General features: G+C 37.6%; 1 protein-coding gene across 1 annotated transcript in view; it reads left to right on the forward strand.

Annotated features, from left to right (window-relative positions):
- Nucleotides 1-25,020, forward strand: part of CEP135 (centrosomal protein 135) — an 82,781-nt gene that overhangs the window by 20,838 nt on the left and 36,923 nt on the right. Inside the window, exons 7-13 of the mRNA XM_082838891.1 lie at nucleotides 1,044-1,172; nucleotides 3,099-3,314; nucleotides 13,209-13,274; nucleotides 15,814-15,952; nucleotides 18,672-18,895; nucleotides 23,082-23,234; nucleotides 24,136-24,288. Of these exons, the coding sequence (XP_082695017.1) occupies nucleotides 1,044-1,172; nucleotides 3,099-3,314; nucleotides 13,209-13,274; nucleotides 15,814-15,952; nucleotides 18,672-18,895; nucleotides 23,082-23,234; nucleotides 24,136-24,288 (1,080 nt within the window). The remainder of the gene's footprint in view (nucleotides 1-1,043; nucleotides 1,173-3,098; nucleotides 3,315-13,208; nucleotides 13,275-15,813; nucleotides 15,953-18,671; nucleotides 18,896-23,081; nucleotides 23,235-24,135; nucleotides 24,289-25,020) is intronic.

Consider the following 25,020-nt stretch of genomic DNA (forward strand, 5'->3'; position numbering starts at 1 on the left):
TAGGTCTGGTTCAGTCTCCCTTGAGGTCACTGCTCCTTCCCCTGGGTCCCAGTGCGCTCACCACTTTGTGTGTGCACTCCAAGAGTGGAGTCTCTGTTTCCCCCAGTCGTGTCGAAATCCTGTAGTCAAATCCCAGTAGCCTTCAAAGTCTGTAAGTCTAGGAATTCCTCCTCTCGCTGCTGGACCCCCAGGTTGGGAAGCCTGACATGGGGCTCAGAACCTTCACTTCAGTGGGTGGACTTCTGTGGTATAAGTGTTCTCCAGTCTGTGAGTCACCCATCCAGCAGTTATGGGATTTGATTTTACTGTGATTGCGCCCCTCCTGCAGTCTTATTGTGGCTTCTCCTTTGTCTTTGGATGTGAGGTATCCTTTTTGGTGAGTTCCAGTGTCTTCCTGTCGATGATTGTCCAGCAGCTAGTTGTGATTCTTGTGTTCTCCCAAGAGGGAGTGAGAGCACGTCATTCTACTCCGCCATCTTGGTTCAGGTTGTTTTTCCAGATTCTTGTATGTGAATTCGTGGTTGGTAGTGGTGTTTTTAATCATCATAGTCTGTTGTTTTCTAAATAATAGATAATTAATTAAATTCACTCCAGCCTCATATCCTTTTTAATATTGAGTTTCAGTAGCAAATCACTTTCCTTTGTGTTTTACATTCATTTGTTTATCCCACATTTATTCCACCAGGCAGTGAAGTAGTTCAGACTCAATTCCAGTAGTTAGTTTCTTTTTATATAAACATTGCCTACTCTTAGAGGAGGAAAAAACAAAACAAAAAAATTAGAAAGAATCTCTTCAATAAAAATACTTATGAAACCTATGTTGACAGTTCTTAGGTTGATATTTTCTGTGTATATTTTTGCTTTGCATAAATGCATTTCGTAATCCCATTTATGTGTGGGTATATATATGAATGTTAATCTTTTGTATATATTGTGGGACCTAAGAAAAATGGAAGTATATCCAAATAAATGTTTGTCCAGTGTTAATCATTTCAGTTGAAAACCCAAGTTTTTAAAATGATAGCACGACTTTATGTCTTCAGATTGAACTAAGAGAACGAGAGATAGAACGACTGTCGGTTGCATTGGATGGAGGTCGCTCCCCTGATATCCTTTCTCTGGAGACTAAAAATAAAGCCAACGAAAAGCTTATTGCTCATTTAAATATTCAGGTAATGAGTTTTATAATTATTTCACTGAGCATATGAAATCATAAGTGTTTATAATGGTCTGTGGGTTTGTGAAAGTGACAGGGTTGTTTTCTTGGCTATTATTTACGGTGGAAAAAATTTGATGGAGTCAAAGTATCCAAAATTGGGTGCAGCTATTGAAAACTCACGTTTTTTAAGAATATTTAATGAGGTAGGAATATATACACCATAATGATAAATATTTAAAAAAAGAGAATAAACCATAGGTAAAATGTAACCTTCAATTTGCTTTAAAAAAAAATGTGTGTGTGTGTAGAATTGCTGACTAATAAGAACCTGCTGTATAAAAAAATAAAAAAAACACTAGGTGAACACACACACACACACCAAAAAAATGTGTGTATGCATTCAGAAAGAGAAAACACTAGAAGAGAATACACCAAAGTACACTAGCAATGTTTATCTTTGTGTGATGGGATAGTCTTCTTTATGATTTTCTCCATTTTCAAAATTTTTATGACAGTATTTCTTTTATAATATATAAAAGGTGGTTTTTTAAAATAAATATAAAAATTAAACATATAGTTTTCACTTACCTATGTAGTGGTTTCCCTTGTCATGCATTTGAGCTAAGAGTGAAAGAACAAGAGAATTCTATGAAGCATGACAAATGACCTTTAGGAATTTATTTATTTGTTTTTTAATTGAAGTATAGTTGAGTTACAATGTGTGTTAGTTTCTGGTATACAGCAGAGTGATTCAGTTATATATATTATATATTATTCTTTTTCATATTCTTTTCCATTATGTTTTATTACATAATATTGAATATAGTTCCCTGTGCTATACAGTAGGACCTTGTTCTTTGTTTTATATATGGTAGTTTGTATCTGTTAATTCCAAACACCTGATATATCCATCCTCCATCCCCTTACCCCTTTGGTAACCATAAGTTTGTTTTCTATGTCTATGAGTTTGTTTCTGTTTAGTAAATAAGTACATTTGTATTTTTCTTTTTATTCCACATATAAGTGGTATCATATGGTATTTGTCTTTCTCTTTCTGACTTACTTCATTTAGTATGATAATCTCTAGGCCCATCCATGTGTCTGTAAATGGCATTATTTCATTCTTTTTTATGGCTAGGTAATATTCCATTGTGTGTGTGTATATATTTACACACCACAACTTCTTTATCCATTCTTCTGATGGACATTTAGGTTGTTTCCACGACCTTCAGAAATTTAAATGTCACTGCTGCCTAGACTGCAACCAGAATAGAGTAAGCCCCAAATATCAGCAGTAACTCTCGAGCAGTGCTGTTCAATAGAAATAGGATATGAGCCACATATGTAATTTAAAACTTCCTAGTAGCCTGATTAAAAGAGTAAAAAGAAAACAGATGAGATTAATTTTAATAATGTATCTACCTAAATATATCCGAAATATTACCATTTCAACATGTAATCAATGTTGTCAAATATCATTGCAGCGTTTTACTTTTTTTTGTACTAAGTCTTTGGGATCCTGTTTGTATTTTACATTTATAGCACATCTCTGTTTGGACTAGCCACATTTTAAGTGCTCAGTAGCCATGTGTGGATGCTAGTGGCTACTATATTGGACAGCACTCTAGACTAATATTATCATCGTAGTGATAATCTTGTCATATTTTTAAAAGTCTGCATTGGGAAAAAGTTCACACAAATTTCTTACTTATCCTTTCCGTCCATGCTTGAAAATTGAAGACAGTGGATAATATATATTTTTACTAAACCACACATTGTCAGTTTTGCAAATAGAAACAGTATAAGTTTGCAAATGTAAAAGAGCTGGGGTTTTAACTTTTGGTTTTTTTTTAAATATAGTATTTTAAAATATTTTGGAAGTTCAGTATTTTAATAATTTTCCAATTTATATACCTTATGAATTACAAATTCAATTTAGGTTGACTTTCTTCAGCAAGCTAATAAAGACCTGGAAAAGCATATACAAGAGCTTATGGAAACCAAGGAAACAGTAACTACTGAAGTTGTTAATTTAAGTAACAAAAATGAAAAACTCTGCCAGGAATTAACTGAAATAGACCAGTTAGCACAGCAGTTGGAAAGACATAAAGAAGAAGTGCTCGAGACTGCCGACAAAGAACTTGAGGAAGCAAAGGTGTGTCTAGGTTGTGGAGGTGCTCATTAATTCTCCTAGAGTATGGTGAGCTTGAGACCTTTTGATGTCCTATTCAGGCCTTTTGGTTTGTTTTGTAATTCACGTTTTTCTAAGGTGTTGTTTACATCCCCTAAATTCTTGCCCTTTTTCTAGTTGTTTGTCTTTCTGAAGCACATCTCTTCCTAGGACAGCTCTCCAGACTCTATCCTCTTTTTCTACAGATTTTCATCTCTGTCCTTTTATCTCTGCATTGTGAGCAGGCTTCTGAAGTTTGTCCTCTAGGTCATTTTGTGCTCATGAACCTTTAAAGGTATTTTTTAAAACTGTATGTCCTTGCACATTTTTAAGTTGATAGTTAACATTTTTCATCTTCAAGTTTAAATAGATGCAAAGGATGTAATTTCTAATCAATTGTAAGTATTGATCTCTTAAAACTGTCATATCATTCTTTTAAATATAGCCAGTATAATCCAAATGACCCTTCTTGAAATCCTCACAAAATTTTATCCTATTTTAACATATTTTATGCTTGAATATCTTTTTATAATAACTCATATCAAATATCTCTGCAGTTAAAAAAATACATGAATTGAAATTTTTTATTTTAAAAAATGTCCTGCGACTGTAAGGTTCAGAGTGTTAGTATTTTCCTCTAAATAGTGTTATCATTATAATTATTAGTAATCAGTGGATCAAAGTGACAACTGTAGTACAAATGTTGATAAATACTTATTATTAAAAAGTAAAATTTTATTGGAAATACATCTCTTAGTAAGATATAATGGGAGAAAATTGTGTCTTAATCAAAGGCTTCGGCCAGCTCCAACATTTCAGGTTATCTTTTTGTCTGGTGCTTCGGAAGTTTTTTTTTTTTTTTTTTTTTTTGGGTTTTATGTGTTTTATTTGTTTCTCCCTAAAAGTAAAATGTGTTCAGTTCAGGAAAATAGGAGAAAACAGAAAAAAAATCACCCATGGGCCCCCGACCCAAATCCTATTAATATTTTTTTTTTTTTTTTTTTTCTGATACTGAACTCTACTTTTATTTATTTATTTATTTTTTTAAACATCTTTATTGGAGTATAATTGCTTTACAATGGTATGTTAGTTTCAGCTTCACAACAAAATGAATCAGTTATATATATACATATATTCCCATATCTCTTCCTGCTTGCGTCTCCCTCCCTCCCACCCTCCCTATCCCACCCCTCCAGGCGGTCACAAAGCACCGAGCTGATCTCCCTGTGCTATGCGGCTGCTTCCCACTAGCTATCTACCTTACGTTTGGTAGTGTATATATGTCCATGCTTCTTTATCGCTTTGTCACCATTTACCCTTCCCCCTCCCCATAGCCTCAAGTCCATTCTCTAGTAAGTCTGTGTCTTTATTCCTGTTTCACCCCTAGGTTTTTCATGACATTTTTTTTTTTTTAAATTCCATATATATGTGTTAGCATACGGTATTTGTCTCTCTCTTTCTGACTTACTTCACTCTGTATGACAGACTCTAGGTCTATCCACCTCATTACAAATAGCTCAATTTCGTCTCTTTTTATGGCTGAGTAATATTCCATTGTATATATGTACCACATCTTCTTTATCCATTCATCCGATGATGGACACTTAGGTTGTTTCCATCTCTGGGCTATTGTAAATAGAGCTGCAATGAACATTTTGGTACATGACTCTTTTTGAATTATGGTTTTCTCAGGGTATATGCCCAGTAGTGGGATTGCTGGGTCATATGGTAGTTCTATTTGTAGCTTTTTAAGGAACCTCCATACTGTTCTCCACAGTGGCTGTATCAATTTACATTCCCACCAACAGTGTAAGAGGGTTCCCTTTTCTCCACACCCTCTCCAGCATTTATTGTTTCTAGATTTTTTGATGATGGCCATTCTGACTGGTGTGAGATGATATCTCATTGTAGTTTTGATTTGCATTTCTCTCATGATTAGTGATGTTGAGCATTCTTTCATGTGTTTGTTGGCACTCTGTATATCTTCTTTGGAGAAATGTCTATTTAGGTCTTCTGCCCATTTTTGGATTGGGTTGTTTGTTTTTTTCTTATTAAGCTGCATGAGCTGCTTATAAATTTTGGAGATCAATCCTTTGTCAGTTGCTTCATTTGCAAATATTTTCTCCCATTCTGAGGGTTGTCTTTTGGTCTTCTTTATGGTTTCCTTTGCTGCGCAAAAGCTTTTAAGTTTCATTAGGTCCCATTTGTTTACTCTTGTTTTTATTTCCATTTCTCTAGGAGGTGGGTCAAAAAGGACCTTGCTGTGATTTATGTCATAGAGTGTTCTGCCTATGTTTTCCTCTAAGAGTTTGATAGTTTCTGGCCTTACATTTAGGTCTTTAATCCATTTTGAGCTTATTTTTGTGTACGGTGTTAGGGAGTGATCTAATTTCATACTTTTACATGTAGCTGTCCAGTTTTCCCAGCACCACTTATTGAATAGGCTGTCCTTTCTCCACTGTACATTTCTGCCTCCTTTGTCAAAGATAAGGTGACCATACGTGCGTGGGTTTATCTCTGGGCTTTCTATCCTGTTCCATTGATCTATCTTTCTGTTTTTGTGCCAGTACCATACCGTCTTGATAACTGTAGCTTTGTAGTATAGTCTGAAGTCTGGGAGCCTGATTCCTCCAGTTCCTTCTTTCATTCTCAAGATTGCTTTGGCTATTCGGGGTCTTTTGTGTTTCCATACAAATTGCAAAATTTTTTGTTCTAGTTCTGTGAAAAATGCCAGTGGTAGTTTGATAGGGATTGCATTGAATCTATAGATTGCTTTCGGTAGTAGAGTCATTTTCACAATGTTGATTCTTCCAATCCAAGAACATGGTATATCTCTCCATCTATTTGTATCATCTTTAATTTCTTTCATCAGTGTCTTATAATTTTCTGCATACAGATCTTTTGTCTCCTTAGGTAGGTTTATTCCTAGATATTTTATTCTTTTTGTTGCAATGGTAAATGGGAGTGTTTTCTTGATTTCACTTTCAGATTTTTCATCATTAGTATATAGGAATGCCAGAGATTTCTGTGCATTAATTTTGTATCCTGCCACTTTACCAAATTCATTGATTAGCTCTAGTAGTTTTCTGGTAGCATCTTTAGGGTTCTCTATGTATAGGATCATGTCATCTGCAAACAGTGACAGCTTTACTTCTTCTTTTCCGATTTGGATTCCTTTTATTTCCTTTTCTTCTCTGATTGCTGTGGCTAAAACTTCCAAAACTATGTTGAATAAGAGTGGTGAGAGTGGGCAACCTTGTCTTGTTCCTGATCTTAGTGGAAATGCTTTCAGTTTTTCACCATTGAGGATGATGTTTGCTGTGGGCTTGTCATATATGGCCTTTATTATGTTGAGGAAAGTTCCCTCTATGCCTACTTTCTGCAGGGTTTTTATCATAAATGGGTGTTGAATTTTGTCAAAAGCTTTCTCTGTATCTATTGAGATGATCATATGGTTTTTCTCCTTCAGTTTGTTAATATGGTTTATCACATTGATAGATTTGCGTATATTGAAGAATCCTTGCATTCCTGGAATAAACCCCACTTGATCATGGTGTATGATCTTTTTAATGTGCTGTTGGATTCTGTTTGCTAGTATTTTGTTGAGGATTTTTGCATCTATGTTCATCAGTGATATTGGCCTGTAGTTTTCTTTCTTTGTGACATCCTTGTCTGGTTTTGGTATCAAGGTGATGGTGGCCTCGTAGAAGGAGTTTGGGAGTGTTCCTCCCTCTGCTATATTTTGGAAGAGTTTGAGAAGGATAGGTGTTAGCTCTTCTCTAAATGTTTGATAGAATTCGCCTGTGAAGCCATCTGGTCCTGGGCTTTTCTTTGTTGGAAGATTTTTAATCACAGCTTCAATTTCAGTGCTTGTGATTGGTCTGTTCATATTTTCTATTTCTTCCTGATTCAGTCTTGGCAGGTTGTGCCTTTCTAAGAATTTGTCCATTTCTTCCAGATTGTCCATTTTATTGGCATAGAGTTGCTTGTAGTAATCTCTCATGATCTCTTTTATTTCTGCAGTGTCAGTTGTTACCTCTCCTTTTTCATTTCTAATTCTATTGATTTGGGTCTTCTCCCTTTTTTTCTTGATGAGTCTGGCTAGTGGTTTATCTATTTTGTTTATCTTCTCAAAGAACCAGCTTTTAGTTTTATTGATCTTTGCTATTGTTTCCTTCATTTCTTTTTCATTTATTTCTGATCTGATTTTTATGATTTCTTTCCTTCTGCTAGCTTTGGGGTTTTTTTGTTCTTCTTTCTCTAATTGCTTGAGGTGCAAGGTTAGGTTGTTTATTCGAGATGCTTCCTGCTTCTTAAGGTGGGCTTGTATTGCTATAAACTTCCCCCTTAGAACTGCTTTTGCTGCATCCCACAGGTTTTGGGTCGTTGTGTCTCCATTGTCATTTGTTTCTAGGTATTTTTTGATTTCCTCTTTGATTTCTTCAGTGATATCTTCATTATTAAGTAGTGTATTGTTTAGCCTCCATGTGTTTGTATTTTTTACAGATCTTTTCCTGTAATTGATATCTAGTCTCATGGCGTTGTGGTCAGAAAAGATACTTGATACAATTTCAATTTTCTTAAATTTACCAAGGCTTGATTTGTGACCCAAGATATGATCTATCCTGGAGAATGTTCCATGAGCACTTGAGAAAAATGTGTATTCTGTTGTTTTTGGATGGAATGTCCTATAAATATCAATTAACTCCATCTCGTTTAATGTATCATTTAAAGCTTGTGTTTCCTTATTTATTTTCATTTTGGATGATCTGTCCATTGGTGAAAGTGGGGTGTTAAAGTCCCCTACTATGAATGTGTTACTGTCGATTTCCCCTTTTATGGTTGTCAGTATTTGCCTTATGTATTGAGGTGCACCTATGTTGGGTGCATAAATATTTACAATTGTTATATCTTCCTCTTGGATTGATCCCTTGATCATTATGTAGTGTCCTTCTTTGTCTCTTCTAATAGTCTTTGTTTTAAAGTCTATTTTGTCTGATATGAGAATTGCTACTCCAGCTTTCTTTTGGTTTCCACTTGCATGAAATACCTTTTTCCATCCCCTTACTTTCAGTCTGTATGTGTCTCTAGGTCTGAAGTGGGTCTCTTGTAGACAGCAAATATATGGGTCTTGTTTTTGTATCCATTCAGCCAATCTGTGTCTTTTGGTGGGAGCATTTAGTCCATTTACATTTAAGGTAATTATCGATATGTGTGTTCCTATTCCCATTTTCTTCATTGTTTTGGGTTTGTTATTGTAGGTCCTTTCCTTCTTTTGTGTTTCTTGCCTAGAGAAGTTCCTTTAGCAGTTGTTGTAGAGCTGGTTTGGTGGTGCTGAACTCTCTCAGCTTTTGCTTGTCTGTAAAGGTTTTAATTTCTCCATCAAATCTGAATGAGATCCTTGCTGGGTAGAGTAATCTTGGTTGCAGGTTTTTCTCCTTCAACACTTTCAATATGTCCTGCCACTCCCTTCTGGCTTGCAGAGTTTCTGCTGAAAGATCAGCTGTTAACCTTATGGGGATTCCCTTGTGTGTTATTTGTTGTTTTTCCCTTGCTGCTTTTAATATGTTTTCTTTGTATTTAATTTTTGACAGTTTGATTAATATGTGTCTTGGCGTATTTCTCCTTGGATTTATCCTGTATGGGACTCTCTGTGCTTCCTGGACTTGATTAACTATTTCCTTTCCCATATTAGGGAAGTTTTCAACTATAATCTCTTCAAATATTTTCTCAGTCCCTTTCTTTTTCTCTTCTTCTTCTGGAACCCCTATAATTCGAATGTTGGTGCGTTTAATGTTGTCCCAGAGGTCTCTGAGACTGTCCTCAGTTCTTTTCATTCTTTTTTCTTTATTCTGCTCTGCAGTAGTTATTTCCACTATTTTATCTTCCAGGTCACTTATCCGTTCTTCTGCCTCAGTTATTCTGCTATTGATCCCATCTAGAGTGCTTTTAATTTCATTTATTGTGTTGTTCATCGTTGCTTGTTTCATCTTTAGTTCTTCTAGGTCCTTGTTAACTGATTCTTGCAATTTGTCCATTCTATTGTCCATTCTATCTCCAAGATTTCGGATCAACCTTACTATCATTATTCTGAATTCTTTTTCAGGTAGACTGCCTATTTCCTCTTCATTTGTTAGGTCTGGTGGGTTTTTATCTTGCTCCTTCATCTGCTGTGTGTTTTTCTGTCTTTTCATTTTGCTTATCTTACTGTGTTTGGGGTCTCCTTTTTTTTTTTTTTTTTTTGCAGGCTGAAGGTTCGTAGTTCCTGTTGTTTTTTGTGTCTGTCCCCAGTGGCTAAGGTTGGTTCAGTGGGTTGTGTAGGCTTCCTGGTGGAGGGTACTAGTGCCTGTGTTCTGGTGTATGAGGCTGGATCTTGTCTTTCTGGTGGGCAGGTCCACGTCTGGTGGTGTGTTTTGGGGTGTCTGTAGACTTATTATGATTTTGGGCAGCCTCTCTGCTAATGGGTGGGGTTGTGTTCCTGTCTTGCTAGTTGTTTGGCATAGGATGTCCAGCACTGTAGCTTGCTGGTCGTTGAGTGAAGCTGGGTGCTGGCGTTGGGATGGAGATCTCTCGGAGATTTTTGCTGTTTGATATTATGTGCAGCTGGGAGGCCTCTTGTGGACTAGTGTCCTGAAGTTGGCTCTCCCACCTCAGAGGCACAGCACTGAGTCCTGGCTGCAGCACCAAGAGCCTTTCATCCACAGGGCTCCTTAATTTGGGATGATTCGTTGTCTATTCAGGTATTCCACAGATGCAGGGTATATCAAGTTGATTGTGGAGCTTTAATCCGCTGCTTCTGAGGCTGCTGGAAGAGATTTCCCTTTCTCTTCTTTGTTCTCACAGTTCCCAGGGGCTCAGCTTTGGATTTGGCCCCGCCTGTGCGTGTAGGTCGCCGGAGGGCGTCTGTTCTTTGCTCAGACAGGACGGGGTTAAAGGAGCCGCTGATTCGGAGGCTCTGGCTCACCCAGGCCGGGGGGTAGGGAGGGTCACGGAGTGCAGGGCGGGCCTGCAGCGGCAGAGGCCGGCGTGACGCTGCAGCCTGAGGCGCGCCGTGCGCTCTCCCGGGGGAGGCGTCCCCGGATCCCGGGACCCCGGCAGCGGCGGGCTGCACAGGCTCCCCGGAAGGGCGTGTGGCTAGTGACCTGCGCTCGCACACAGGCCTCCTGGCGGCGGCAGCAGCGGCCTTAGCGTCCCATGTCCGTCTCTGGGCTCCGCACTCTTAGCCGCGGCTCGCGCCCGTCTCCGGAGCTCTCCCAAGCAGCGTTCCCAATCCCCCCTCCTCGTGCACGAGGAAACAAAGAGGGACGTAAAAGTCTCTTGCCTCTTCGGCAGGTCCAGACCCCTCCCCAGACTCTCTCCCGGCCAGCCGCGGCGCACCAACGCCCTGCAGGCTGTGTTCACGCCGCCAACCTCAGTCCTCTCCCGGCGCTCCGACAAAAGCCGGAGCCTCAGCTCCCAGTCCCGCCCGCCCCGGCGGGCGAGCAGACAAGCCTCTCGGCTGGTGAGTGCCGGTCGGCCCGATCCTCTGCGCTGGAATCTCTCCGCTTTGCCCTCCGCACCCCTGTTGCTGTGCTCTCCTCCGCGGCTCCCAAGCTCCCCCACTCCGCTTCCCGAAGTCTCCACCCGCGAAGGGGCTCCTAGTGTGTGGACACTTTTCCTCCTTCACAGCTCTCTCCCGCTGGTGCAGGACCCGTCCCTATTCTTTTGTCTCTGTTTAGTTTTTTCTTTTGCCCTAACCAGGTACATGGGGGGTTCCTTGCCTTTTGGGAGGTCTGAGGTCTTCTGCCAGCGTTCAGTAGGTGCTCCGTAGGAGTTGTTCCACGCGTAGATGTATTTCTGGTGTATCTGCGGAGAGGAAGGTGATCTCCGTGTCTTACTCTTCCGCCATCTTCCCGGAACCCCCCCGGAAGTTTTTTATAAGTAGAGATAGAATTACATTAGATGCATGCCCTTCTTTTGAAAAGTGGGGAAAAGGCAGTTTTGGAAGGGGAAGTAGGAAAGAAGAACTCACATGATACCTAGAGCACAAGCAGGTTCTCAGGTAGATAATTTTTAAGAAGGACTGTATGTGCAAATTTAAGAATCCAGATATTGATTCCTTGAAACTATATATACATATATATAATATATATTGTAAATAATATATTATTTGTGTGTGTGTGTATATATATATATATATATATATATATGATAGTTTTACATAATACTTGGATAGTCTTTATGTTATCCCAGGAATGAGTATAACCTAGTTTGAAGATCACTACTTTACATCAGTTGAATAATATGAGTTAATTTTATAGTGTCACCTCCACTAATTAGGGGAATAGAAGGAAACTACCTCAACATAATAAAGGCCATATTATGAAAAGCCCACAGCTAACATCATACCCAGTGACAAAAGACTGAAAACTTTTCCTCTAAGGTTAGGAGCAAGAGAAGGATGCCCATTCTTACTACTTCTATTCAACATAGTACTGGCAGTCCTAACCAGAGGAATTAGGCAAGAAAAAGAAATAAAAGGCATCCAATTAAAAGAAAGAAGTAAGATTATGTTTCCAGATGAGATGATCTTATGTGTAGAAAACACTAAAGATTCCATTAAAAAAAAACAAAAACAAAAACAGAACTAATAAATTCAGCAGACTTGCAGGATACAAAATCATTGCATAAAAACCTGGTGCATTTCTATATGCTAGTAATTAAAATACAAAAAGGAAATTAAGAAAATAATCCCATTTACAATAGCATCAAAAAAGAATAAAGTACTTAGGGATAAACTTAATCAAGGAGGCAAAAGACTTGTGCCCTGACAGCTATAAAACACTGCTGAAAGAAATTAAGACAGAAATAAATGGAAAGCTATCCTGTGTTCATGGATTGGAAGACTGTATACTGCTCGAATGTCCATACTACCCAAAACAATGTGCAAATTCAGTGTAATACCTCTCCAAACCCCAATGGCATTTTTTACAGAAATAGGAAAAAAATCCTAAAATTCATGTGGAATCTTAAGGGACCCAGAATAGTCAAGACAGCCTTGAAAATGAAGAACATAATTATTGCGGTTTTAATTTTGCTTTTGTGGCTTTAGTTTCATTGCAACACTCCTATATCTCATTCCTCTCCTTTTCCACTTCCTTTTGCATATTCTGTGCTGTGCATACAACATATTGAACACAGCTGCACGTGTCCAATTGGCAGTAATCAAGAATGACACCTTGGCTCAATAGAAGATTCCTATTAGGTTATAATTTCTTTTTTTTTTTTTTTTTGCGGTACGCGGGCCTCTCACTGTTGTGGCCTCTCCCGTTGCGGAGCACAGGCTCCGGATGCGCAGGCTCAGCGGCCATGGCTCACGGGCCCAGCCGCTCCGTGGCACGATCCCGTGTCCCCTGCATCGGCAGGTGGACTCTCAACCACTGCACCACCAGGGAAGCCCCTAGGTTATAATATTTTAATCTTGGCATTCAGCACTCTCAGTTGCAGTGTAGAGGATCCAGGTTGGTAGTAGCAGGTGGTGAGAAAGCAAATAAGATAGGAAAGTCAGGAAATGACAGGGCCATAAGATGAATCCTAAAAATCAAGGATCAAGAAAAGTCCTACAAGTATACAGATAGAAAAAGATTTTCAAGTAGCCCTCTCGTTTCATATGTTACAGATAGGTCCCTGTAAGCATTCAGGATACCAAGAAATTAGAGAAACCTAAACTTTGCCTCCTCCTCATTGAAACTGAGGCTTAGGGCTGGCTAATGCCTCAGGTCTCACTGGTGAGAGGGAACATGAACTGCTCGAAAAATGGCTTGGTCTCATTTGCACTGTGACTTAGTGATAAGTATTCTTGACTTTTAGGTATTTACCTAATAGGCTTTTTATTCCTAGAAAGAGATTAAAAAAAAGCTATCTGAAATGCGGAATCTTGAAGAAACAATGGGAAAACTTCAACTGGTAAGTAGGTGTTATATTGCAGGGGTCCCCAACCCTCGGGTCGTGGACTGGTACCGGTCTGTGGCCTGTTAGGAACCGGGCTGCACAGCAGGAGGTGAGCGGCGGATGAGCAGAGCTTCATCTGCTGCTCCCCATCACACGCATTACCGCCTGAGCCATCCCCACCCCCATCCGTGGAAAAATGGTCTTCCACGAAACCAGTCCCTGGTGCCAAAAAGGTTGGGGACTGCTGTTATATTGAATTGCCAGCATTTTCATCAAGAAAATTTTTATGTTTTATTTTACTTTTTTTTAACTAAGATATAATTAACCTATCATGATATTCACTCTTTTAAGTGAACAATTCAGCGGTTTTGGTATAGGCACAAAGTAGTGCAACCATAGTTTGTCCAAATTATGGAAGACATTCTAAACCATGGCAGGATGTTTGGATTTTATTCTAGTGGACAGTAGAAAGCCATCTAAAGTGTAAGCAGAGTAAGACAAAGGCATCAGAGTTTCAAATGAATGAACTGGTTTCTTAGAAAATGTGGGAAAGTAATTTAAGGTATTAAAATGATCTTCATCTCTCGGGGGTCTCATTGCTACTCTGCTCCCACAGTTTTGTATCCACTCCCTGAGGGGCTGTCTGGTCAGTCTTTAACTTGCCATTGGCAAGGCTGGCGTGGGCAAAAGAGTGAGGAGGAAGATAGGAGGTGCAGTGGTTTTTTTCATTACTATCTAATCCCAGAACATTTTTTCACTCCAGGAAAAAGCTTCATATCCATTAGCAGTCACCCCTCATTTTCCTCTGCTCAGCCTCTGGCGACCACTGGTCTGCTTTCTGTTTCTGTAGATTTGCCTATTCTGGATATTCTGTATAAATAGAATTATATAATATGTGACCTTTTGTGTTTGGCTTTCACTTAGCACAATGTTTTCAAGGTTCAAGCATGTCATAGCATGTATCGTTACTCCTTTTTATGGCTAAGTAATATTCCATTGTATGTATATATTTAGTTTCATTTATATTTTTATAATTCTTTAATACCATATATAATGGGTAGCAAGTTACACTCAAATTTGGAAAACCTCTTAGGAATTTTATATTCTTTAAATGACTTCATGACTTGTCAGTTTACTAATATTTAAACTAAAAATTAATAGTTACTTTGTAAAATTTTGTTGACTTTTATTAAAAGCACTCAGTCATCTTTTAATAATTTTGTTTGGCATTACAAACCGTTTTACTAGTCATATGGTTTGTTCTGGTGGTCTTCAAATGAGAAAACTAATAATCATCCCAGCATAAACCTAGATATAGCATATAGTCTTAGAGTCTAGAACTGGCAGAAAGAATGTCTTACTTACAGGTAGAAATTTCTAGGTGGTCATCCAAAAGATTGTTAAGAATTTTTTTAATAGCCTGTTAAATTGGATGAGTTTCCACTAATAATGAAAAGACTAATACTAATTTCCAAGTTTTCTCATTACTTATACTCTTTTTACAGTCAAGCTGTAATGTTCTGGTGGCAGTCATAAGGCAAATTAAAAAACAAAGCCATTTGTGATATGCTGGCACATAGTAGGTGTTCAAATACTTGTTGATTTTTATATGCTCACTATAAACAGTGCATCACAATGGCTTCCTGTTTTACTCAACTGCAGGTATTCAGTTCAGCTCAATATTGAATAACTGAATTAGCTAAACCTGCTAAATGTTGTCTACTCTTGAGTTTCGTAGATATTTTTAAATTCTCCAGTGAGGTCAATAAATGTAAAGTAGATGTTTTGATGTTTTCACTACAGTGTAAGCTCTGTGAGGACAGGGATTTTTGTTGTTTGTTCAGTGCTGTTTTTATGCACACTGTATACAGTTATATGTGATTCATAATGCTTATCTCAGAACTCTGACCAAAGTTTAGTATTGTTGCCTGACAGCAAGATGTTGCTGTACTTTCTGACCTTCTTATTTTTTCCATTGGTACTACATTTTATGTTTTTTTAAGGTAAATACTAATGATATCATTAGCTAACACTTATTAAGTACTTGCCATGTGCCGGACACTGTACAGAGTGCTTCACATTCACAGAGTCATCCATTCATAGATGAATCCTCAGTGTCCAGGTACTGGTCTTATCCTCATTGTGCAGATGAGGCTGAGAGAGAAACCTTTGTACTTATGTATACCTATGGTAGTCTTAGAGCACTGTCTTAACTTCTGCTTTCCTTTAAACATAAAAAACTTTAAATTTTTTTATTGCACAAGTACATATTCATTTTTTAAAAAGACAGTATGCTAACAAATTAAAAGAAACAAATTAAAAGAAAATAAAATCCGATAGTTCTACTACTTTAGAAAGGAGCACTGTTGAATTTGGGTTTTATTGTTGCTTTTAGCCATAATTGATAATTAACTTTCATTGAAACCATATATATTTGACTGACTAAAAGTGTGTATGTGACTTACTCTTAAATAAATGTGCTTACAAATATCTATTTTAAGTGCTATATTCATAAAGTTGCTAGAAATCTTAATTATAGTGTTAAAATTTTCAGGAATTAAACTTATGTCATAAAGAAAAGGAGAGGCTGAGTGATGAACTCCTTATAAAATCAGACCTGGAAACTGTTGTTCATCAGCTTGAACAAGAAAAGCAAAGACTTAACAAAAAAATTGAAAGTTTCGCAGTTACAGGTAAAATATAAAATGTTGATAACTTAAAAAATGATTGTGATGTCTTCTTAATGTATTATTTTTAGTAGTAGATAATCTTTCATTCATTCATTCAATAAATATTTGTTGAGTGCTTGCTGTGTATCAGAAACCATAGTAGGCACTGAGATACAGTAGAAAACCTCTCTGCCTCAGGGACCTTACAGGGGCCTTTTACATTCTGACTAGTTGGTACAGGGAACCCCGTTTGAATATTTTTCAATGTACATATATCCTTCTTTGAGGCATGCAGTAATAGAATTAATTACGATTACGAGGAAGACCATTCTGAAATAGTGGAAAATTGAAGTATAGAATCTTTTTAAGTAAATGCAGTTTTATCACCTTAAAGTACACACACACACACACTTGAAATAGGCTTTCTGCCAGGTACCCCATCCTAAATGAGTTGATTTAAGGAACTTGTAAGAATTCATTCATTTGTTCATTCATTCATTTGACAAGTGTTTATGAACCGGTTTTGGTGCCAGGGTACATAATGGTAAACAAGATACACAAAGGCCCCTGCTCTTGTGGTGGCTTTAATCTAGTTAGGGAGACAAACTAGTAGCACATAAGTGAAGAAGTTAGTTTTAGGTGGTAAGAATTTTCAAATACAATGGGAGGGTATGCTAGAGATCGACTGATCCAAGGGCTTAGTGACAGGACACCAGCCATATGAAGATCTGGGGCAATTTTCCAGGCAGAGGGGATGGCAAGTGTGGAAGCCTGGTGCCATCAAACTCCATGTAGTGAAAGAAAGCCAGTGTGCTATTTTAAGAAGAAGCTATATCCTAGGCTCTTCAGCATTCATGTGGATATTCTGTCTAACCTTCTCTACTTACCAGCTGTATGACCTGAGCATGTTCCTTAGCATTGCTTCAGTTTCCATATCTGTGTGGTTAATGGTGGCACCTAATCCAGAAGGTTGTTGTGAGGATTAAATGGGTTAATATATTATTAAAGTGCTTAGACCTACATATAAAACTTTGCAATTTACTTCCTTTCATGCTAGCTCTATCCTGCCATTTCAGTGTAATTTTTCAGATACCTGAAACTCCCTCATTCCTTTGTGTTTTGAATATATCCCCCTGCACAAAACCTAGCCATGGATCAACCAAAGTACTCACACACGAGCAGCTAAGCAGTCCTTGCGTGTGCACCCGACAGTATCAACGGCATTGTAACTTGTGTGGTCCCAAACCACAGCACCCACCCCTCAGTGATGTGTGGAAATCTTACTCTATACTTCTTACTGCTTAGTTGCCCAGTCTCTGCAGGGAACGTTTTCAAGTGTTTTTCATTCTCAGTAAACCCATTCTAAGAGGATGATCTTAACCTTTGATTTCCCCTAAGAAAATGGAAGCCGTCAGGGAGGCATTCTGTCGGTTTCCTGTCCCCAGATCTTGAACCTGTCCATCTTTATCTTCCCTCCTGTTACTTGTACCTCTTATGAAAGGCCACTGCCTCCATCTGTTCTCTAGATCCCATTCTCTCTAATTTTAAAACGCTTTCATATTAATTATCTCCTTTCCTAACTTTAGCCTTTGTACTGTTTTTCCCATTAGTATTCAAACATGCTTACCCTTCTCCCATTCTAAAAGCAAAAATTGTACCCATTCCTATCCAGCCACTCTTTCCTTCTCATCATAGCTTTAACACTTTAAAAAGTCATCTGAAAAAAAAAAAAAAAAAAGTCATCTGTACTTTTCTGCTTGATCACCAACTACCCTTTATCACCTCAGTCCACTCCAGTTGGCTCTGTCCTCACGTCACCAATAAAACAGCTCTTGTTAAGGTCACCACTCACCTCCATTATGCTAAATGCAGTGGACACTTTTCCATTCATCAGTTTATTTGACTTAGCATTTAACACATTTGCCTGTTCCTTCCACTCTCATACTTTCTTACCTCGCTGGTCACTCCTCAGAATGAATTTCCCTATTCATCCTCCAGATTGCATTGCATGCTGTTCTTTTGTAGCTCTTGTCCTACTACAACTAGAATAATTATTTGACCTTGGCTATGTTTTTCATACTTGTATCCTTAGCTCATGCTGGGCATATAGTAAATACTCAATAATTATCTGTGGAATGAATGAAAGAAAAGATGGGAAGTGAATCAGAATATGTCTTGAAAATCATTTCATGCTTTAGAGTTGTAAAGAATATCAGTTAAATTGAACTATATGAAATTGCCAGTATTAGGCTACTTATGACTCCTGAAAAGGTGATTTCTGTGGTAAAAGTTAATAATTGTGTTTATTTAAAGAAAGACTAGTTGTTTTGACCTCTTTGTATATATACTATATTAAATTCAAGCTTAATGTTAAAATTGCCCACATTATGATCAATTGTTTACAGGTAAATTTTCTTTTAGTGCATTTTCAGGTCATCAGAATGTACCATGTGATGATTTACTGCTTCACTGTGTAGTACTAAATAGTACCTATCCTTGTATATGACAAAAGCAGAGGACTTTGACTTATTGGATTTTATTTAAACTTTTAATTTTTGCTTTTGTTTTTTTTCTCTTTTCCTTTCAGCATTTACCTCTTTGATATCTGGCAGTTATAGGTGATATACGAAATAGCTAATGATTTTTAGTAACTTACATTGTAAAAGTTATTGATACAATTTATTTGGCTGATTATACATTTTATATGCAACATTGTTTTAATATTTTATACTTTAATTTGCAGAAAGAGAACTTACTTTGGAAGTTGAGAGGATGAGGCTAGAACATGGAATAAAACGACGAGACAAGTCACCTTCTCGTTTAGATACGTTTCTGAAAGGTATAGAAGATGAACGAGATTTTTATAAGAAAGAGCTAGAAAGACTCCAGCATTTAATACAGCGAAGATCTTGCTCTCGAAGTCATTCTACATGTGAAAAAATTCCAGTAATTAAGACACTAGAAAAGGTAATATCTCTTTATGAGAGTAATTGATAAGGCAAGAAAGTATCTTTATGAGCAAACTTTTATGGTTTATTATTGTATTAAATCTAACGTTATTCTACTTGCTTTTAAGAAGTCTTTCTTAATTTTGATTTTTGTTTTCTTCCATGACCTGTACTTTAGGAACACTGTATTAATTAGGAAAACTACTTAAGAACAAAGCAAAGCATACTGACTCCTGGAAATTAAGGAAAGATTGAATAGCTCATTATATATATGGGAGGAGTGCAGGGGCATCTGAGCTTCCAGAAACTGGAATCAGGAACTCATGCTATTGGATATTCCCTCTCTTTCTATCCTTTACTTTCTGTATCAGATGCATTTTGTCTCTTGAAGCAAAGTGGCTTTGTTTATATGGCTTCATGCCATTCCCAGCCTTGGACCAGTCAGAAAGCCAGGCCACATTGTACAGACCAGTCATCTTCCATGATAACTATGCGACAGGGGAAGGTACAAAATGTCAGTGAGTGCTGGACAGATCATCCCATTTGTCCACTACAATCACATTTGCAACTCGGTAGTCTAAAGACATATATTACTTAAAGATAACCATGATTTATAAGAGATTAAAAGCATGTGTCTCTATTTTAGGTCTTAATTATTTTCAACATTTTATAAATATCATTTGGGTTCTTTAGATTTTTCTTTATTTTAAGCTTTGGAGCTATGGGAGTCCTGGAGGCTTATGTGACCCTAATGTTGTCTACACACTAGATAAAATTAGGGGAAGTTAGGAGTAAAATCATTAAAACTCAGAACATTTGATTTCAGACTTGGCTCTATTAACCAACTATGTCATCTTTTTCCTGAAGATCTCTGTCCATTGTCAAATGGTTTTGAGTCATTTTCTGATTAGACTGTTTTTTAACCTCATTGGCTAGTGGCTGAATTTGACTTACAAAGTTTAGTTTAAACACTATGCTGTGTTATCTGTTACAAGCACAATGAATTGGTGGAAAATGCAGTGTAAGTTAATTTATGTGTACTGAGTTGTTTTCAAGCTCCATATATACCTAGGGATCGGGAAAAATCACTGAATTGATCACCTTCATTGTGTCAGACAATCTTCTACAAGATGGTTGATGAGTTTAATCAAGTATTTATTAAATAGAACTGAGTAGATAAGTACCTCAACGCTTTTAAATATTTGATTTGTTTGCTTGGTGTGAATTCATAATTGAAAGACAAATTGAGATGTACTGGTAAGGTACTGGTGAAATTAGGAGAGACTTTCTCCCCCTTCAACTTATTTACTTCTTGAAATATTCTAATGTTACCTGACGTAGATAAAGAATTCACTTTCTAAAGTTTAGAAAGTTGGGACATTGATAGCATTTTAAAGTCCCAGTAATAAATTTCAGGCATGGTGGGGAATAATAGGTGATGTACATGAGTGAAATGGATGGAGTGTAAGACAGTTGTGAGTTCTGGGAACTAGAGTAAATTCCCACCTAAAATTGGGTATTTTAAACGTGCTTAGAAACACTTGTTGGCAGACAACAAAGACTTCTCTAAAGCTGAATTAGGTACAGGCTGTGAGTTTTCAACCCCTGCTTTATGGCAAATTGTTAGGCAGAGTTTCTTGGGATTGCAGCAACTCAGTAAAATATTGACATTTTTAATATCAATGATTTTTGTCAACAGTACACCCATTGATTCTCTGTTGTCTGTGTAGGGACGGCACTGTCCTCTTTCACGTTGTACTGACTAGGGTTCCAAATGTGAGTTTTGAGTATAGTGTAGCAGAAAGTGCTTTGGATTTGGAAACCTGATAGAAGTTTCAACTCTGCACACTGGCTTTATGACCTTAGGCAAGTTACCTAACTTCACGTTTCCTCATTTGCAAAGTGAGGAAAGTAACTACAGCCTCTTGTGAAGGTTACATGAGATAATTTGTAGAAGGGTTCAGCATTAACACCTAGTTCCTAGTAAATGTTTCATTTCCTTATTATTTGCTGGTTCAAAGCACATCAGGTCTAGGTAGAAAGTTAGGTTCAGTTCAGTAGACATACACTGAGAATGTACTATGAATGAGATACCCAGAATATGCGATAAAGAAGACCTGTTTCCTATCCTCACAGTCTTTAGCATTGTGTGTGTGCCTGTGTGTGTGTGTGTGTGTGTGTGTGTGTGTGTGTGTGTGTGTGTGTGTGTATTAGGAACAATGGAGTGGTAAAAGGGAATTATTAACACAAATATAAATGCCTACATACAAGATCTATTTGGAAAAGTAGAGAATTCATTCATTTTACTGGGTACCATGCTAGGTTCTGAAGATGTGGTAAGACCAGATACCTACTGTGTCCCTGATAGAGCTTACATTTTAGTGGTAAAGACACATTAAACACCCAATCATGTAAATAACTTTATAATCTCATGTAAAGTAAGTGTTAATGAGGGAAGAATACAGGAAAGATTCAGAATGCTATGAGAGTACATTGAGGGAGATCTGAATTAGGTTGGAGAATCCTGAAGGACTCCTTAGAGAAAGTGATGTTTAAGCTGAGACCTAGACAGTAATGAAAATAGACTGTCAAATCCTTATTCATTGAGCTCTCCTTTCTAAAACATAGGCAGCCCACCTCCCTTTTGTAAGATATTTTTATTTAGATACTGTTAAGTTACAGATTTTCTTTTATTGTTATTTAAACCTTGATTAAGTCCTCACCCTAATTGCTTTTGTCCTATAATACATCTTGTCCTTTAAGGTGTCCATATAGCTAATCTCATCCATTATGCCTTAATTTTGCTTGTTTAACCAAGAGGATAACTTATTTCCAAGTGGCAGGTGAAGGGAACTTCACAGATATCTACCATTTACCAAGTCTATATTGGTCATGGTATGTGCACAGTAGATACTGAATAACATAGATTAGGATGCTTCCCAGTGTACCAGATTATCAGATTATCACTATCTGGAGCTTCTGCATTTAGTACTTGAACATTAATATACCACAGATCCCAAGTCTACATTTACTGTATTTATTTTCTACAATAGCTATGAAGATAGTGGATTTTTTGAATTGTACTGGAATAATAGGCAAAATCTTGTTTTAGAAATGTTGGAAGTAGTTGCTTATTCAGTGAACATCCCTAATGTACACCGTCTGGTAGAAATATTTATATTGGGACTTCCCTGGTGGTCCAGTGGTAAAGAATCGGCCTTCCAATGCAGGCCACGTGGGTTCGATCCCTGGTCGGGGAACTAAGATCCCACATGCCGCAGGGCAGCTAAGCCTGCGCGCGCCACAACTACTGAGCTCGCCCGCCTCAACTAGAGAGCCCGCGTGCCACAAACTACAGAGCCCATGCTCCCTGGAGCCTGCACACCACAACTTCAGAAGAGAAAACCCACACTCCACAACTGGAGAGAATCCCGCGTGCCGCAACAAAGGGCCCGTGAGCTGCAACTAAGACCCGATGCAGCCAAAAATAAATAAATAATAAATCTTAAAAAAAAGAAATATTTATATTTATCTGATTGCAAAAATAGACCTCACATAGGTTTGAAGCTGGGATAGTTGGGGTTTGGTGTGCTAGGGAAATTGATCTTAGATTCAGTCACAGAAGACACTGAGGAATGTGCTAGGCTGTACAGTTACTTGTACTGGATGAGCAGCTATACACATACCCTCTTAATTCCTCCCCTGGAGAGGGTTATAAACTAGGGATTCCCAACAATCAGTATGAATCAGAATCACCTGGAGGGCTTGATAAACCAGTTACTGGGCCCTGTCCCCAAAGTTTCTGATCGAGTAGGTCTGGGGTGGGCCCCAAAACTTGCATGCCTAACAAGTTCCCAGATGCTACATGCTTCTGGTCTGGGGATTATACTTTAGTTACCACCAGTATAAACAACTCAGGGAGAATGACAGTTGAAACATCTCATGGAATCTGATCAAGTAGTATCAGTGGCAACTGGGTCCCTTGCTGGGAACTTGAAGGCCAGGAAATTTGCCCCAGTACTGCCAGCACTCTCTCTCCTTCTCTCCTTATAGATTAAAAATTGTGTTCCTTAATTACATTAAAGAAGTTGTGTTCTTTTTGTCTGTTAGCATCTTTCAGTCAGTCTCATCATCAGCATTCTTGTGGCAACCAAATGGTGATAATTATAACAAATGATAACTTCTGTTTTTGAATTATGTTTCAGGGTGATTACAACTCAGAAATTCATGTGATCACAAGAGAAAGAGATGAACTTCAGCATATGCTAGAAAGATTTGAAAAACATATGGAGGATATACAGTCCAATGTTAAATTATTGACAGCAGAAAGAGATAAACTAAGTGTCTTATATAATGAAGTAAGATATTGATTATAATTAAGCCAACAGATTATATAGCACCAGTTAACTGTAATGGTACCAGTATATATCCTTTAAATTACTGTAATATATGGACCTTAGTGATTTTCCTTCAGAGTTAGAATTAATAAGTAATAGTTTCTACTATCATTCTGTTCCCAAAGCAGAGATTTCTATTGCTTTTTCATATTTATTCTTCCTCTTTTCTAGCTTATCTATGAGTCAGGTCAGTTAGGGATAATTCCCTATTTCTAAAACTACTGAATGAGTCTCAGCCTGACTCTGAGCCAAGTGTATCCTTGGGATTCAGACATGTTGGGGTATGTCTATGAAACAGTGGGTAGCACTCACTAATTGGATATTAAGGACTTAGCCTCTAGGGATAGGGAGGGGAGATTCAATACAGTTTGGGCTAATTATAAAGCCTCAGTTGTTAGAGGGCAAGGTGAGTCTGAGCAAAGCATGGTGTTTATCACCAAAATTTGTTCCCATACCAATCTCCCATGAAATCCTATTGCTTTTTTTAGAGGGAGAGAAGGACATACGGGTTAAGAGGCCAAGTTGAAAAAGCCGTTTTCACTTCTGGTGCTTTTTTGGGATTCTGCAGTACAAATTGATCCACTTCTGGGCTTTTCCCACTGTTAGCTTAGATTTCTGCTTTCTTGGGACTGCTTAGTTTATTACTAGTTGTCCATGTGCTATTTGGTTTCCCAAATTTTGTGGCTGGCACTTCCCTCAATCTCCTTGTCCTTTGTTTTTATTATTACTGTTATTACATTAATCCTTTTACTCTCATTTTGGTGGCATTTGGGAAGAGAGCAAAAGTAGCATATGTTTAGTTGCCTTTTTTAAACTGGGAGCATGTCCAATGTTTTTTAATTTATATCTTTAATACATTAAGGCTCAGGAAGAATTATCTGCACTCAGACAAGAATCTGCCCAAACCACAGTCTCCCATAATACTGTTAGTCTTATGGAAAAGGAAAAAGAACTTGCATTATCTGACTTAAGAAGGATTATGGCAGAAAGAGAAGCTTTAAAAGAAAAGTTAAAAGTACGTATTGACTTAATTGACTTATTTTTAAAAGATAATTTATTGAGAAAAGGGGAGGTCTTTTTATATGTTTTCCTGTGACATGACTATTTTGAATCTAGATCAGGGGTTGGCAAACAATGGCACATGAGCCAAATCCAGAACGCTGTGTTTTTGTATGGCCCGTGTGCTAAGAATGGTTTTTACATTTTAAAATCATTGAAAAAATATCAGAAGAAAAATATTTCATGAGACATGAAAATTATGAAACTCAGATTTCATTGTTGATAATACTCATTAATTGGAATACTCATTCGTTTATGTGTTTTGTGTAGCTTTTTTTGTGCTGCAGTGGCAGAGTTGAGTAACTGCGATAAAAACTGTATGGTCCACAAAGCCTAAATATTTATCATCTGGTTCTTTATAGAAAAGAACCAACCTCTGATCTCAATAGGAAGTCCTTCATGTGGAGGGGCATTATCTTTTTTTGCAAAACAACTTCATTGAGATATTCACTTTACTATATAATTCACCCATTTAAAGTGTACAATTCTTTGGTTTTAGTACATTCACAGCCTTGTTCAACCATCACCACAATCAATTTTAGAGGATTTTCATTACCTCGAAAAGAAACCCTGTACCCAATAGCAGCCACTCTTAATTTTCCCCAGCCTCCTCAGGCCTAGACAACCACTAATCTACTTTCTATCTCTAGATTTACCTACTCTGGACATTTCATATAAATTGAATCAT

Source organism: Leucopleurus acutus (genome assembly GCF_964270905.1).
Source record: "Leucopleurus acutus genome assembly, chromosome: 4".
In the NCBI taxonomy this organism is placed as follows: domain Eukaryota; kingdom Metazoa; phylum Chordata; class Mammalia; order Artiodactyla; family Delphinidae; genus Leucopleurus; species Leucopleurus acutus.